Below are 14,370 nucleotides of genomic sequence, written 5' to 3'. Positions count from 1 at the left end.
GAAAGCGTCACAACTAATGGGTAGAACCTTTTGTCATTCATATCATTATTGCCGTCTGTTGCCAGGGCAAAGGGCTCGGACTTCATTAACTCTGTTACCTTTCCCAAAATTTTAAGTAACGCTCTGGTTTCTGTTCTCGCACAACCGTACTTCGAAGCTATTTTCAAACCTCCCGCATAGTCACTGCAGGCTAAAGGCAAATTGTATTCAACAATAAAAGTTGTAAACAACAACTCCGCATTTCTTACTGAGCTTTCATCTTTCTAGTTTTTGTCCCTCAGCTTAACTGTATCTCTATGAATTTTGCTAGCCACGTGTTTACGACAGTTGTCTCGGCCACCATGCGCAAATGAAAAATCGCGGCTACACACACTACAAAACACGTGTGAAGGAGATTTTGAGGAACGCAGTAAACAGGGCCATTCTTCCAAGTATTCCTCCCTAAATTTTTGAACTATTTTTGGTTTCTTACTAGCATCAGTAGTCACAGTAACGCCACCACATGTATTTTTCTGCACAAGAAATCGCTTCATTATTTCAAATTTTTCGCATTTCATAACACACGATTAGCAAATATCCTAGAAGAGCAAAATATACATAAATCTGACAAACAAAATCGCAAGAAATACTTCTTCAACAGTCACGCACACAGTATTCACAATGAAACGGAATTTGTCACCACTTTGCCGCCAAAACAAAGACAAAAGAACTCGCATACTTGCATGGAAGTCTGATGATGTAACAAACAAAGACAACAACTCCGCAAGATATACCACGTCACAGGTGACTGTTTATCCGGTACTGGAAGCACACACTGCGTTCGGCGAATGGAAACTCAAAATATTCTTAAACAAGGGACAGGAAAGGGCAGGGGTATAAATGATTACCGAGAAATCCAAAAAGAATATTCTGAGAATTCAAGCTGTAATGGCATTCCTCATGTATCCTTTCGAACACTTCATACACTTACATTTAAAAATCAACTAAAAAATCGGATTATGTGGTGTGTCATTCGTACAGGTGTAATTATGATGGGTGATTCGTAATTATTACGACTGAATCGTAATAGTTGGCATCTCTGATGTACTGATGAAGGCTTCCTCCAGAGCACAATATTCCCCATCAGGATCTCTGGGAAATGTGGGATAAGATATGAGTTGGATGAACAAAGGAAAAGGGAAGAGACAAAAAAAAAACGTAAAGTGGTATAAACGACTTGGAACACTCCCCATATCTAAGACAAGATCTGTCAAGAGGCCCCCCCTCAATGACGTTTAAGTCCATCCTTCTGATAAAGCTGGGAAGCAGAAACAAGGTTATAGGGGATAAGAAGAACTGGGATTGATGAGGAGAGAACCTATTTACCTGAAGACTGCAGTGTACGAAGATATTGGAATTGTCCATGTCCTTTAGTGTTTCCATATTTATCTTTATCTCCTTTTCTATTATTCCCTCTTCTGTTCCAAAGTTTCTGTATATGACTTCATTTTAACCATTTACATGTCTGAACAATCCAGTTCATGCCAACTTTCATAATTTACATTAAATGAGATGAAACATGATACTAAAGGAAAGAAAATAATCTTATAAATTAAAACAGAGCATTTGATCCATCACAGTTCTGGGTCTGGAAGTTTTATAATTTCACTACACTGAAAGGAAAAACTTACTACCATACCAATACAAAAGTGTATATCTGATAAGACAATTATTTCTATGAAGAAAACCAATTCCTTATACAGAAATAAATTAATTTACCTTTATAATTAGCACATAAGGTGATAGTCGTTCCCGGAAATTATGGATCAAGTACTTGAATAATTCAAACACTTCAATAACAGCATTTCTGAAATGTTCTAATGATGCCACATTATAGAAACGTATTATACCAGTATCATCACTGAATAACGCTGGGAATGCAGAGTCTACAACAAACAGAAAATAATCAGATTACTACAAAAATCACAATATCAAAAAAAAAAAAAATAGAGAAATTACAGAGCTCCTTAAATACACCAACTTTCAGGTAGGCATAGGATTTTATGTCTCCTTAGCAAATTAAAATTACTTTTGGCTACAAATTTTGATATAGTGTGCACTATGAAGTGCAAGATGTCTTAAAATCACACCTACTGTTATGACATTGTGAAATAGAGAGAGAATTTTAATATTACTCAGAGTCTTTCTCTATACATAAAAAGAATTTGCTCTGCCATATTAAAGCATAGCATACAAAGCTACCAAATGAATAGAGTTGCTATAGTAGTCCTAACATACAAAGGAAAGGGTGACAAACATAAAGTAGATAATTGCAGGCCAGTCAGCTTGATAAATTTTTTGTAAGCTCTGGGAAAACATTCTTTCTGATTATATTAGACACATTTGCAAAGTTACTATCTGTGGTTTGATAGAAGGCAGTTAAGGTTTTGGAAATGTTATTCCACTGAGGCTCAACTTGCATGACTCCAGCAAGATATAGCAAATATTTTAGAATTGGTGTGGGAGAATACTGACGTAATTGAGGGTTATTTGACTAGACAAAAGAGTGGATGAATAAGTGGCCTAAATTTCTATAAGACAGAACTCAGAGAATTAGAGTAAGTGAAGCATTATCTGATCCTGTAACAATTAAGCTGGGGGGTCCTGCAGGGCAGTATTATGTTTTTCTATTCCTACATGTTAAAAACAAACAAAAACTTTTTTCTTGCAGCATTTTTACAGTTGCCCCTTTTGCCTTACAGAGATCCTTGATAGCAGATCTCAGAGCATGGTAACAATTTTGCTTTTTCCACCAGGAAAGCACTAAGAATTTTTGTATTCATATTTGGTCGAAATTCAGTGTGATTCTTGCAAAAAATACGGAATATCATGATTTATAACTTTCAATTCCGTGTTGACGTTAGACTTAAACTGAATATTTGCTCAGTTGAAGCATTGCTGTGAGGGGTCACTAAAACGTCAAGCATCAATTGTGGAAGAACTGAGTATTTAATGTTCAATCAATCAATATTGATCTGCATTTAGGACAATCACCCGGGAGGCAGATTCCTTATCTGTTGTTTTCCTAGTCTTTTCTTAAATGATTTCAAAGAAATTGGTAATTTATTGAACATCTCCCTTGGTAAGTTTTTCCAATCCCTAACTCCCCTTCCTATAAATGAATATTTGCCCCAATTTGTCCTCTTGAATTCCAACTTTATCTTCATATTGTGATCTTTCCTACTTTTAAAGACGCCACTCAAACTTATTCGTCTTCTAATGTCATTCCACGCCATCTCTCCACTGACAGCTCTAACATTCCATTTCGTCGAGCAGCTCGTCTTCTTCTCCCAATTCTTCCCAGCCCAAACTCTGCAACATTTTTGTAACGTTACTCTTTTGTCGGAAATCACCCAGAACAAATCAAGCTGCTTTTCTTTGAATTTTATTCCAGTTCTTGAATCAAGTAATCCTGTTTAGGGTCCCATACACTGCAACCATACTCTAGTTGGGGTCTTACCAGAGGCTTATATGCCTTCTCCTTTACATACTGACTTCAACCTCTAAACACCCTCATAACAATGTACAAAGATCTGTACCCTTTATTTACAATCCCATTTATGTGATTACCCCAATGAAGATCTTTCCTTATATTAACACCTAGATACTTACAATGATCCCCAAAAGGAACTTTCACCCCATCAACGCAGTAATTAAAACTGAGAGGACTTTTCCTATTTGTGAAACTCACAACCTGACTTAACCCCGTTTTTCATCATACTATTGCCTACTGTCCATATCACAAAATTATCAAGGTCATGTTGCAGTTGCTCACAATCTTGTAACTTATTTATTACTCTATACAGAATAACATCTTAACAGAACAGACTAACATGTTTCCAGAAGCATCTTCAGCTTCAAAAGTTTTAGCCCATGATACATCCTTTTCACAGCTTGAAATGTCTTCATCTAATGGATCTTCTTGGTAGGAAGCAAGTCCCACTTCCAGTTTGTCTTTGTCAGTGTTCTCATCAACAATTCAACAACAACAACAACAACAACAAAAAGCACTGAAGAAAAGATAGTTGCTCTCAATGAAGCATACACTACTTCTGCATGCTTCACCAGTCATGAAAAGGTTTGTCCAAAATGTAGTTACATGTTATAGTGAAGAAATTTCTAACTAATTTCAAGAACTGTCTCATGTCATCTCCAGATAAACAGCCAGCCTCACTTCCTCACTTAATGTGCTGTCTGGTTGTAACTTCAGTTACAAGATCACCATCATCTTTCTGACAACTGCTACTGAATTTTATATTGGTAATGCATTTCAAACTTACTTCTAAACGCTTTCCAATACTTTTAGCTCTTGTAAACCTTACCATTAAATCCATCAACAATCCATTCATGTATCTGGCCACTATGTATGGAGGGAGCTTCTACTTGCAACATGACCTTGTTCTTTATGAAAACGGGAATGTGTTCTACAGAAATAAGACGTTTAGTGACATCGTACTCCATTGCTGCTTTTACAGCAAGAAATTTGCTATTGCTGGTTTCTTCTGATCTGACATTTTCACCAATATGAAACAATTTCAATGGCTCCCACTGTTATAATGCCCTAATACCATGTTTCAAGATTATCTGTCTTTTGAGCTCAGGTCCACTCCTGATACATCTTTAATTGCCTTTCATTTTCTTTTGGAGATTCTTTCGTTTGCACTTTCTGCACTAGCCTTCTGGGCAGCTAAGTGAAGTAGGTGACACATACAGCCTCATATACAAAGGTGAACAAATTCTAGTTCAGGCTTTCTTGGCCTAAGCAACAGTGCAACAAGCAGAGCAGCTTAGCTTGCACGTCACCAAAGCTAGAATGCACGTACATTGAGTGTAGAAGCCACAGCAATCAAATCTGGGTTCCCTGAAGCCTGCCAAGTTCTGCGGGACCCGTTTGGACTGCTGGACCTAACAAGAGTGTGTATCAATGTGCTGCTATATGTTAGTGCAACCATGTATTTCGTTCAGTGCAGTTAAGTGGTTGTTAACAATGTCCGACTCGTTGGCTGAATGGTCAGCGTACTGGCCTTCGGTCCAGCGGGTCCCGGGTTCGAGTTCGATTCCCGGCCGGGTCGGAGATTTTAACCTTAATTGGTTAATTCCAATGGCACGGGGGCTGGGTGTATGTGTTGTCTTCATCATCATTTCATCCTCATCACGACGCGCAGGTCGCCTACGGGAGTCAACTAGAAAGACCTGCACCTGGCGAGCCGAACCCATTCTGGGATATCCCGGCACTAAAAGCCATACGACATTTCACATTTCATTTGTTAACAATGTAAGCAGCAGGGGAAATAAACCATCTGTAACGGAAATTGAGGAGTGATCAAGAAGTGGTGGATTTTTACAAGAAAGAGAGCTCAACTCCAGCATAGGAAAACACTTTCATGTGTTTACAAGCAGGTGTCAAATAAGCCTGTTTCTCATTCTGCAACTTCCCTAAAAAGCTACTAAGCACACATTCAGGAACCTCAAGTATGTTATGACAAGTTTGCAAAATTTGATAAAAATTGACCACAGTTGATAAATATTTTTAAAAAGGGAAGAAACTTGGCAGCTGGCAAATGTGTGGAAATGTGCACCAAGGACTACAGAACTTGAGGACAAATGGTCTTTTTTTTTTTTTTTTTCTAATTCAGGTCAGATATTGATCAAAATGGGCTAAAAATATTCCTTGTTGTATATTAAGAATGTTATACCCTCTGAAGTCACAGTAGCCAGGAAAGTACTCTATTAATGTGTTCGGCGTTATGCAACTGCCCAAAAACTGGCGAGTTGGAAAATAGTTTGAAAGGTCTAGGCATTTCTTATGGCAACAGACCAAGAAAGCAATACCCTCAGCATATTCAAACATCTTCCATCCATGGCTCATATTATTAATACAGTCTTGAAGCATGTTCTGAGCAAACCCTTTTTTAAAGAAATATTCCCAATTGTATTACCTACTATACATTCAGTAAAATCTCTGGTTGCATACTTTAAGAGAAGAGATCTATGAGCGAGATAATCATGATTAAAATAGTATGTTTCCACTCCATGGAACAGCTATTTTGACATGATGCAGTCCCTTAACTCTCAAGATAGATGCTGCTGTTAATTTGAAGAACTTTATACATTTGTTAACTGTTTATTCGATAGGCATGTCTTGACACAGTAATCCAACTCCTTAAATATCTTGATTGTACTATCAAAGATGTTGTATGAGAAAACACAACTCTTCGTGAGAATAGACTGCTGAAATTACCATGCCAGCTATCTACGTGGCTGTAACCTACTAGACTTGCTTTTATGTTGTGTTGACCAAGATGGTGTATGTAAATAAAAATAGAAAATGTGGAGAATAGATGCTGAGAACACTATTTTAGAGAATGAAGGGGTCTCTCTGATTAAAATGCTAGATTACGATCAGGACATCAATAGCCAGCTTAGAGAGTTTCTTTAAGGAAGCTTTAATTCATCGATCTTGAAGGCAAAGAAGAACCGACCTTAGAGCTACATTTTGTAGCACAGCAGGAAGAAGAAAGAGAGCAAGCAACCAAGTTGCCCATAACCTGCCCAACTTGGGCTGAGCTTTAGCTGGAAAGGAATGCAGCAGCCTACCTGTACTGTTGTTTACGTGCGAGGCATCTCCGAAAACCATAAAAGAGTAGTTAGTGGGACGTAAAACAAATAACATTACTATTAGTTTACGTGCAAACAGCTTGCCTGCCTGCTCTCCAGGCAAGCATGGTCAACTTAAAAGCAGAATCTGTACAACTCTGCACACATAACTACTGAAGGATTCTATTGCTTCAAAAATGCTGACACTCCCTTAAATTTATCTACCATTGTATATGCACTGTCACAACCAAATGACAAACAATTTTCCCACTTCAACATATCTTTATCCTAATTTCTCTATCCAACAAATGAAATATTCGTTTCCTAATATTATCATCACATTCTCCCAAAAAAATAAGTAAATTTCCGGTCAATGTTATCATTCCTATCAGTATACAATGAGTAAGGTGCATTTTGAAGATTTTACCATTTCAGATACCGCCGACTCATACGTCTCACCATTGTAGTTGTCTTGGTTCTGCCACTTTTAGCAACTTCCGAGGCAGGAAACATGGCTTTGAATAATGGTCTAGCATGATCTTCTGCAGATACGGAAAGGTTATGTTCAACCAAAAAACGTGTGAAAACATTCAGTCCGTATAATACTAAAAAAGTCCCTTTGTAGTAAAAAAAGACAAGAGCGTCTTGCATCACCATTTGATGTGTCCATACCTATCATGGTTTTTTTAAATTTCATATGATGTCAGCAGTCATTGCATCCTCCATATTTGATGAGAATCAATTCTTTAAAAGAATTTAAATTTATCATAGAGTTCCACCTATTAAATACTTATTTATAATGATTATATTATTATATCTTCACATCAATTTTAATGAACATTTTAGGCTAACAAACATCAAGCAAAGTCTTAAAAGTGGCACTTTATTTTAATTTGTAATTATGCGTATTTTAATGTGTGTGGTTTTTTTTCTTTTTACAAGTTGCTTTCCATCGCTGCGACACAGATAGGTCTTATGGCAATGATGGGACAGGAAAGGACTAGGGATGGGAAGGAAGCAGCCACGGACTTAATGAAGGTACAACATTAGCATATTTGCCTGGTGTGAAATTGGGAAACCACAGAAGACCACCTTCAAAGGTTGCCAACAGTGGGGTTCAAACCCACTACCTCCTGAATGCAAGCTCACAGCTGAACATCCCTAACTGCATGGCCAACTCGCTTGGTAATGTGAATATTTATGTATGATTTAATGGATGTATCACTTTTCTAAGTGACCGAACAGATTTTAGCTGAAGAAGGCCACATAAGGGCTGAAACATCTCCTAGAAGTTTAAAATGAACTTTTAATATAATAATTATGATTTTAAGTATTGAATAGGCAGAACTATATAATAAATTATTCTAACGAACTGAGTCTCATCAATGTTATATGTCAATATGGAACCCAAAATGAAATTTATAAGCTGTAAACCTCTATGTTTGACTGAAAAATCACACTTGTATGGTTCAGAAAATGCGTGGTTCAGTGAAAGTTTATATGATCCTAGTCATGGAAACTCTTCCATATATGGCTTTCAGTACTGCTGATTTGCCACAAATCATTTTTGACCATCGTCACTTAATTGCTTTTACATTTAAGCATCATGTTATTTTATTTATCACAGAAAGAGGCTTGCACTACAAGAGATCATCATCACTTTGTAACATTGTGTTTTGTAACAAAAGCAGGCAACTCATTACTAAACCAGAGGTAATAGAACAAGAACTGAACACATATGCAGCGAATGCATTCGGCAAAGATGTTACACTCATGGCCAAAGGTTGTAAACAAATAACGCCATCTCATAATTTTTCACAACTCTCTTTTAATAGCTAGTCTCCTATGCGATGTACTGTACAAAACTTAAGTTCTTTATATTCGTAGGGAAAATGGAAAATTTGAAAACAGCACTTCGAATTACAATCCTCATCCATGATATAGCTACCTACAGTAGCACGTCGATGTGATGGAATTTTCTTTTAAGAGTACATTTCTTCGAGGCACCCTGTATCGTCTTGTGCATAACGTTTACAGTATTATTGCTTGTATCGGACTACCATTGCTTATTTCTCTTCTTTAGTAGTTCAGTACTGTATATTGTCGGAGTTGGTATACAACTAGCTATATTGTATTCCTGGAGTGACACTGTTCCTTCAAAATTTCAGCCAATGGCATTGTGTCTTTACATTCACAAAGATGGAAAATGTTGCACAATTCTTATAAACATATAAACTAGGATTTGACTGGAGGGTCATTGGCTTTCGGAATGAACATATTTGCATCTCACAAGTTACAGTACATAACTTCACATTTAGACATGATAAAATGAGTTGGGCCAATAGTTAAGTTTCAACCCACTGAATTAGTAAAATCCGTAATAATTAGAACCACTTCCGTACTGCCGCAGTACATGTAAGAAACTACAGAAAATCCACAGTAGTTGGAATCTCTGCACAGAGTTTAATATTAAGGTATAACACATTTTCGATCAGTTATTGTTCAAAATATTATTGATTTATTGTGATATGATCTTAAATAATTGCTAATATGAACTTCAAGTATATTATTTATTCTGCATAAAGTGCAATATTACATTTTACCAATTATTTTTCATAATTTTCGAGATGACATCCAGATGACGCACAGCAAAAATTAATACTGGTACACTAAATACATAGTCAGCAGCAGTAACCCCAACAGATTGTGGAAAAAGGGATGAAAGAAGAAGAAGAAGAAGAATAAAAAGCTGATATCATTCATAGCCTGAAGTGCCTTACCATCTGTTGTGGAACAAGCGCGAATGATAACTTGAGCGTCATTCATATGGCTCACTCACGGAACTTAGTTTATGGAATGAAATTCATGGTGTTCATTGTCACTGTATAGTCACCCCAACATGTATAGCAGTTAATACTGGCAGGATTGGTTAAGGGTTCACTTGCTGTGTTTATTTTAATGGTTTTACCTATGTTAGAACTTTGTTTATTTTTCATGGCTTTACCTATGTTAGATTTGTTTTCATCTTCCATGGTTTTAGCCATGTTAAATTCGTAATGATATATCACTGATATCTGATTGTCATTTTCCTAAGCTTGGCAAATAAAAACAGGAAATTAAATGCCCATGATCTACTATGCCGATACTTTGACTTGACTTCGTGTATTTAAACTATACCTTTATGCTCATCATCTTCATTAACAATACTTTATTCTACAACATTGTTAAAATCCCACAGGAAAAATTAGCACCAACATACATTTTTTGTATTATTCAACTTGTCTTTCCATGCTTCATCATGCATGCAGCCCCACAGTGAGCATCAGGTAAGCTTACAGTTGTGAGGCTTCAAGCAAACCAACCCCGGTGTTCAGAGTCGTGCTGGCCATGCTGAGACCATTCTTTAGTAGATTCACGGCCAGGTCCCTACCTGTGAGGTAATTATCGCAGGTGATATTTCCATTAATTCCCTGGTATGGTTCAATAAGAGTCTTGATATTAACCCAATGCCCTAAACCCGGACCATCCCTTTCACCATATTACTTTCCAGTATAAGGTAGATAAAATGTTTTACTCAAAAATGCACCAAATCTTCATGCTATACTTACCTGAATTAGACGGCACACACTGTTGGAAAATGCACTCATTGGAAGGGAATGAGTTGCTGATCAACTGCAATGTTTGTTCATGGTATGTAGCAATTCTTGAAATTTGAATTTATCATTTCCTAGACTAACCTTACAGGAGAGTGTTTGTCTTCCTGATGATGGATAGTTTTATAATCAAATTGAATAAAAGCCAACAGTGATTTGAATAGCTTCTGACCCATGGTGGCCGTGATTATCGGGGCCTCTCACACTGTTCCATAAACATCATAATTAGTATGGTCTATATTCAAAAGGCCAGCTGTGAGAACGAAGACCAATAAAAGCTTGCACTTCAACTTCATCGCATGCCTTCTAGGGCTTGACATAAATACACTCCACCCTACTTGATTAGTATACCTAATAAATTCACATAAATATGAGTCATCAATAAAGACTGAAGGTATCCACATGGCTCTATAAAACTTTACCAGGAGGTAAAACAAATGTATTTATCGGGCATCTAATAATATTTATCCCCTAAACCTGCTGGAGTTACATGGCTGCGAACTTTGATGCATTGTATTATAGGAGTATCAGAGGTACATTCTCTAGATTCTTCAACTGTTGAACAGTAGTAATAATTGTAGCAGAGGTACACCCTCTCCCAGAATTTAAAATAAGTGCCTTTTAGAAGGCCATTTGCAACTTTGACTTTAAACTATGTGGCAGAAGTTTGAACGTTTTTCGACAGAGGTCTCTACTGGCAACCTAACTAGGTACTCCCTCTAATGAGAGGATGGACAATTAAATTTCAAGAGAAATTTAGTGGTCATTAGTTGATAAAACTGAACTGTTTGTAAATTGTTTTTGGTGTTCTAAAGTTAAACACTTCTATCTCTTCCCACCAACTTAATATTGTAGTCAATAGGGAATTTCATACATTTATTTAACAATGAGAAAATTTTGATAATTATTTGATTGTCCAATGGAAATTGTGGGTGGGTCAGGGCTTCGGCCCAGAGAAATCTGGAACCTTCCTCTCTGCTATAAAAGCTGGGACATTTCAGGCCATGTTGTCTTTTGATAGCTCCAGTAAAGAGGTTTAGAGTGTGTTCGTAGCAGAGGCAGAGGAAGGGCTGTCTCGTCCATCGCCAGGAGGTCCACCAGCTCAAGGTAATGGCAGACTCCGTGTAATCATGTAATAGTCTCTGAAAGCTAGTTCGAGGGGAAGGTTTCAAATTTATTTCGTAATGTAACTTCTATTTCTCAATGTAAATTCTCAAAAAGTCTAAAGAACTTAACTGAACTTAGGGAATCAAGAATGGGAACCCTCGTGTTTTCCCCTTCAACTTGGCATTGAGGTGACTAGGATTTTGTAAACTTTAAAATCTATCTCATAACTTTAAAAAGAATTTCCTTTCATTTAGTCACCTCCATAGTATAGGCTTAGCCTCTGTAACATCGGACCATAAGCCCAGAGAGGGTTTTAAGTATTTTCATGTGAATTTCAAGGAGTGCCAGAGTTCACCTCCTAACATTTTGATTTTCGTCCAGTAACTTTAACCTTTTCTTTTTTAACTAAGGCCAGGTAGAATGGGCACTTATTGCTCCTGTTAAAGTTCACTATTTTCCTATGTAATTTTGACTGTTGAGCAAATAAGACAGTGTCTACTTTTGGGTAGTATTAAATGTAGATGGTGCCTGTAATAGGCTTGGAACTTGTAAATGTTGGAGAATAGTCTCCTACATTCTGGAACTTAGTCTCCTAGAGGAGTTATTGAATGGAGCAGTGATTGCTCTTGTTACTTGGCAAACTGGGAGCTTTAAGCTCAGTCTGTAAAATTGTTGTCATTTGATTATCCCAGACTTTTCTAATATTGTTACCCAAGCTCTCGAGCTCAACCGTTGTACCTGATTTTTGGTTATTGTCTAACCATGTTCAAAATTTGAAAAGAAACAAAAAATCTAAGAAAGAAATATAATCGCAAATTTTAAAGTTTTTAAATTACTATTTAATCTTTTTGTCTATCCACCCATTCATGCCCGCAACTTCTTACACTTCTGTCCACCCGTTACCTACGCTATAATACAAGGCCTTGAAATGCACTCGTAGAAACGGGTTGCTTTCTAGTTCACCACTCAGCCACTAGGTTCGCGGTCTTGCCCCCTTGTATTCGCATGGCCGTATATGTCAATAAGTAAAGTATATCCTAAATAAAAAGAACTGAATGTTTTTGCGAGTATTGACAGTACTTTATTTATTGAGCGGTGCTGCATTGGCTTGGATATGTCATTGAAGTTTCAAAACTTTCCTTCTGAGGGGCTTCTTATCAAGTTTCAAAACTTTCTCTCTTCTACTTGAGTGGCTCAAAGTAATGTTGTCTAACAGAGGTCTAAGAAATGTTCATAGTAGAAAAAGAGGTGGTTTGTCGCCTTTACACTTTCCACACTTAATTTCACTGTTGAACATGACTTTCGAAAAATAAACGTACACCTTTTAGTAACTCTCTTCGGGACAAGTACTGCGTAGCAGAAGTGACAAATTCCGTCGTTCACTGCAGAAGTGCCACAGACGATTTTCGGTATCTGAGGGCTCCTCGATCTTGAAAACGAATAAGACACAATGTTGTACTTAGAGTAGCTGGAGAACAGATATGTTCTAAACAGCCTTTACAGTCTGTTTTTTCTTTTGCCACACGAACCATAATGTCATTGTATTCCGCTTGGCGTCTTAGGTAGCTGAAGAAGAGCTCGATGTCATATTTCGTTAGGTTCCTCATCAATGCATAATGCAAATGTATACTTATGAGGTATTTTACGCAGGCCACAGTGGACTGGGTAGTCAAGGTCTATGCCTGATACATTTCTCTCATGATTCTTTTTTACTTTCTCAGAATGCATTTTAAGTTTCTTAATATATGACAGGAAATCATTAATTAACCAACTGAGGAGTTCATCTTCAGTACTAAAAGATGCTTTCTTTTTTCTAGTGACTTTATATCGCACCGACACAGATAGGTATTATAGCGACGATGGGATAGGAAAGGCCTAGGATTTGGAAGGAAGCGGCCGTGGCCTTAATTAAGGTACAGCCCCAGCATTTGCCTGGTGTCAAAATGGGAAACCACGGAAAACCACCTTCAGGGCTGCCGACAGTGGGATTCGAACCCACTATCTCCCGGATGCAAGCTCACAGCCATGCGCCCCTAACCTACGACCAACACGCCCGGTTAAAATTGCTCGTTTGTTCTCGTTCCTGAATATGTCCCATGTGAGGTGTTGCAGACGTTATGCGCATCGAACAATTTAATAAAATGCTCCATAAAACTAATGGCTTATTTTAAACTGTATTCTATGCTCTCGGGACAAAACCACCTCCATACTTTACAAACCAGAGATTGTTTCAGGGTAAAATACAATATTTTTAGCTCTTGCTACATTCATTTTCGTGAAATTTGTTGGGCAAATTATTTTCCTCGTTGGTTTCCTAATTTAAGATTTCTGAGTTTGAAGATGCCTCTCAAATGATTGCCGGTCACGGTAGTATAGTTTTGATTGCCGGTCACGGTAGTATAGTTTAAAAAAAGTCCAGTGACAAATTTTAGGATCGCCCGATTCTTATGACGTAACTCGGATCAAAACTTAGGAACAGAGGCCTACTTCGATCAGCTTGAAGTCGTATCTCATGCGTAATACTTCCTCTGTATAATGTTTCGAACATTGAACATTCACTGGAAACTTGTAAAACGAAATTCCACTACCTTTAATTTCTCATGAATAAACCATGACTGGAACTGCGAATGCTCAACATCAGACGAATACATAATACATTCACAATCAACTCAGTTAATGAACATGTTTAAAGGCGCGAGCCTGGTAGACAGGGGGCAAGATGGCGATCCTAGCGGCCCGGCATTGAACTTCAGTGTAACCACTTTCATAGCGTTTTACGGGCTCTATTTCCAGGCCTTGTATTATAACGTAGGCAACGGTCCACCACGGTATCCCCCATAATAATAATAATAATAATAATAATAATAATAATAATAATAATAATACAATAATGGCATGTGGCCTCCAGAGTAACGAGGTGCAGGTCTTTCAAGTTGACGCTGTATATGCAACCTGCACATCTGTGATGATGGGG

The 14,370-nt window shown here is 37.5% G+C and overlaps 1 protein-coding gene across 1 annotated transcript in view; it reads right to left on the bottom strand.

Annotated features, from left to right (window-relative positions):
- The window catches only part of LOC136857637 (DNA-dependent protein kinase catalytic subunit), an 873,484-nt gene that overhangs the window by 841,535 nt on the left and 17,579 nt on the right, over positions 1 to 14,370 (bottom strand). The window contains exon 3 of the mRNA XM_067136445.2: positions 1,759 to 1,925. Coding sequence (XP_066992546.2) covers positions 1,759 to 1,925 — 167 coding nt within the window. The remainder of the gene's footprint in view (positions 1 to 1,758; positions 1,926 to 14,370) is intronic.

The sequence above is a fragment of the Anabrus simplex genome, chromosome 1 (assembly GCF_040414725.1).
Source record: "Anabrus simplex isolate iqAnaSimp1 chromosome 1, ASM4041472v1, whole genome shotgun sequence".
Lineage (NCBI taxonomy): Eukaryota > Metazoa > Arthropoda > Insecta > Orthoptera > Tettigoniidae > Anabrus > Anabrus simplex.
This window is presented reverse-complemented; position numbering and strand designations above follow the sequence as displayed.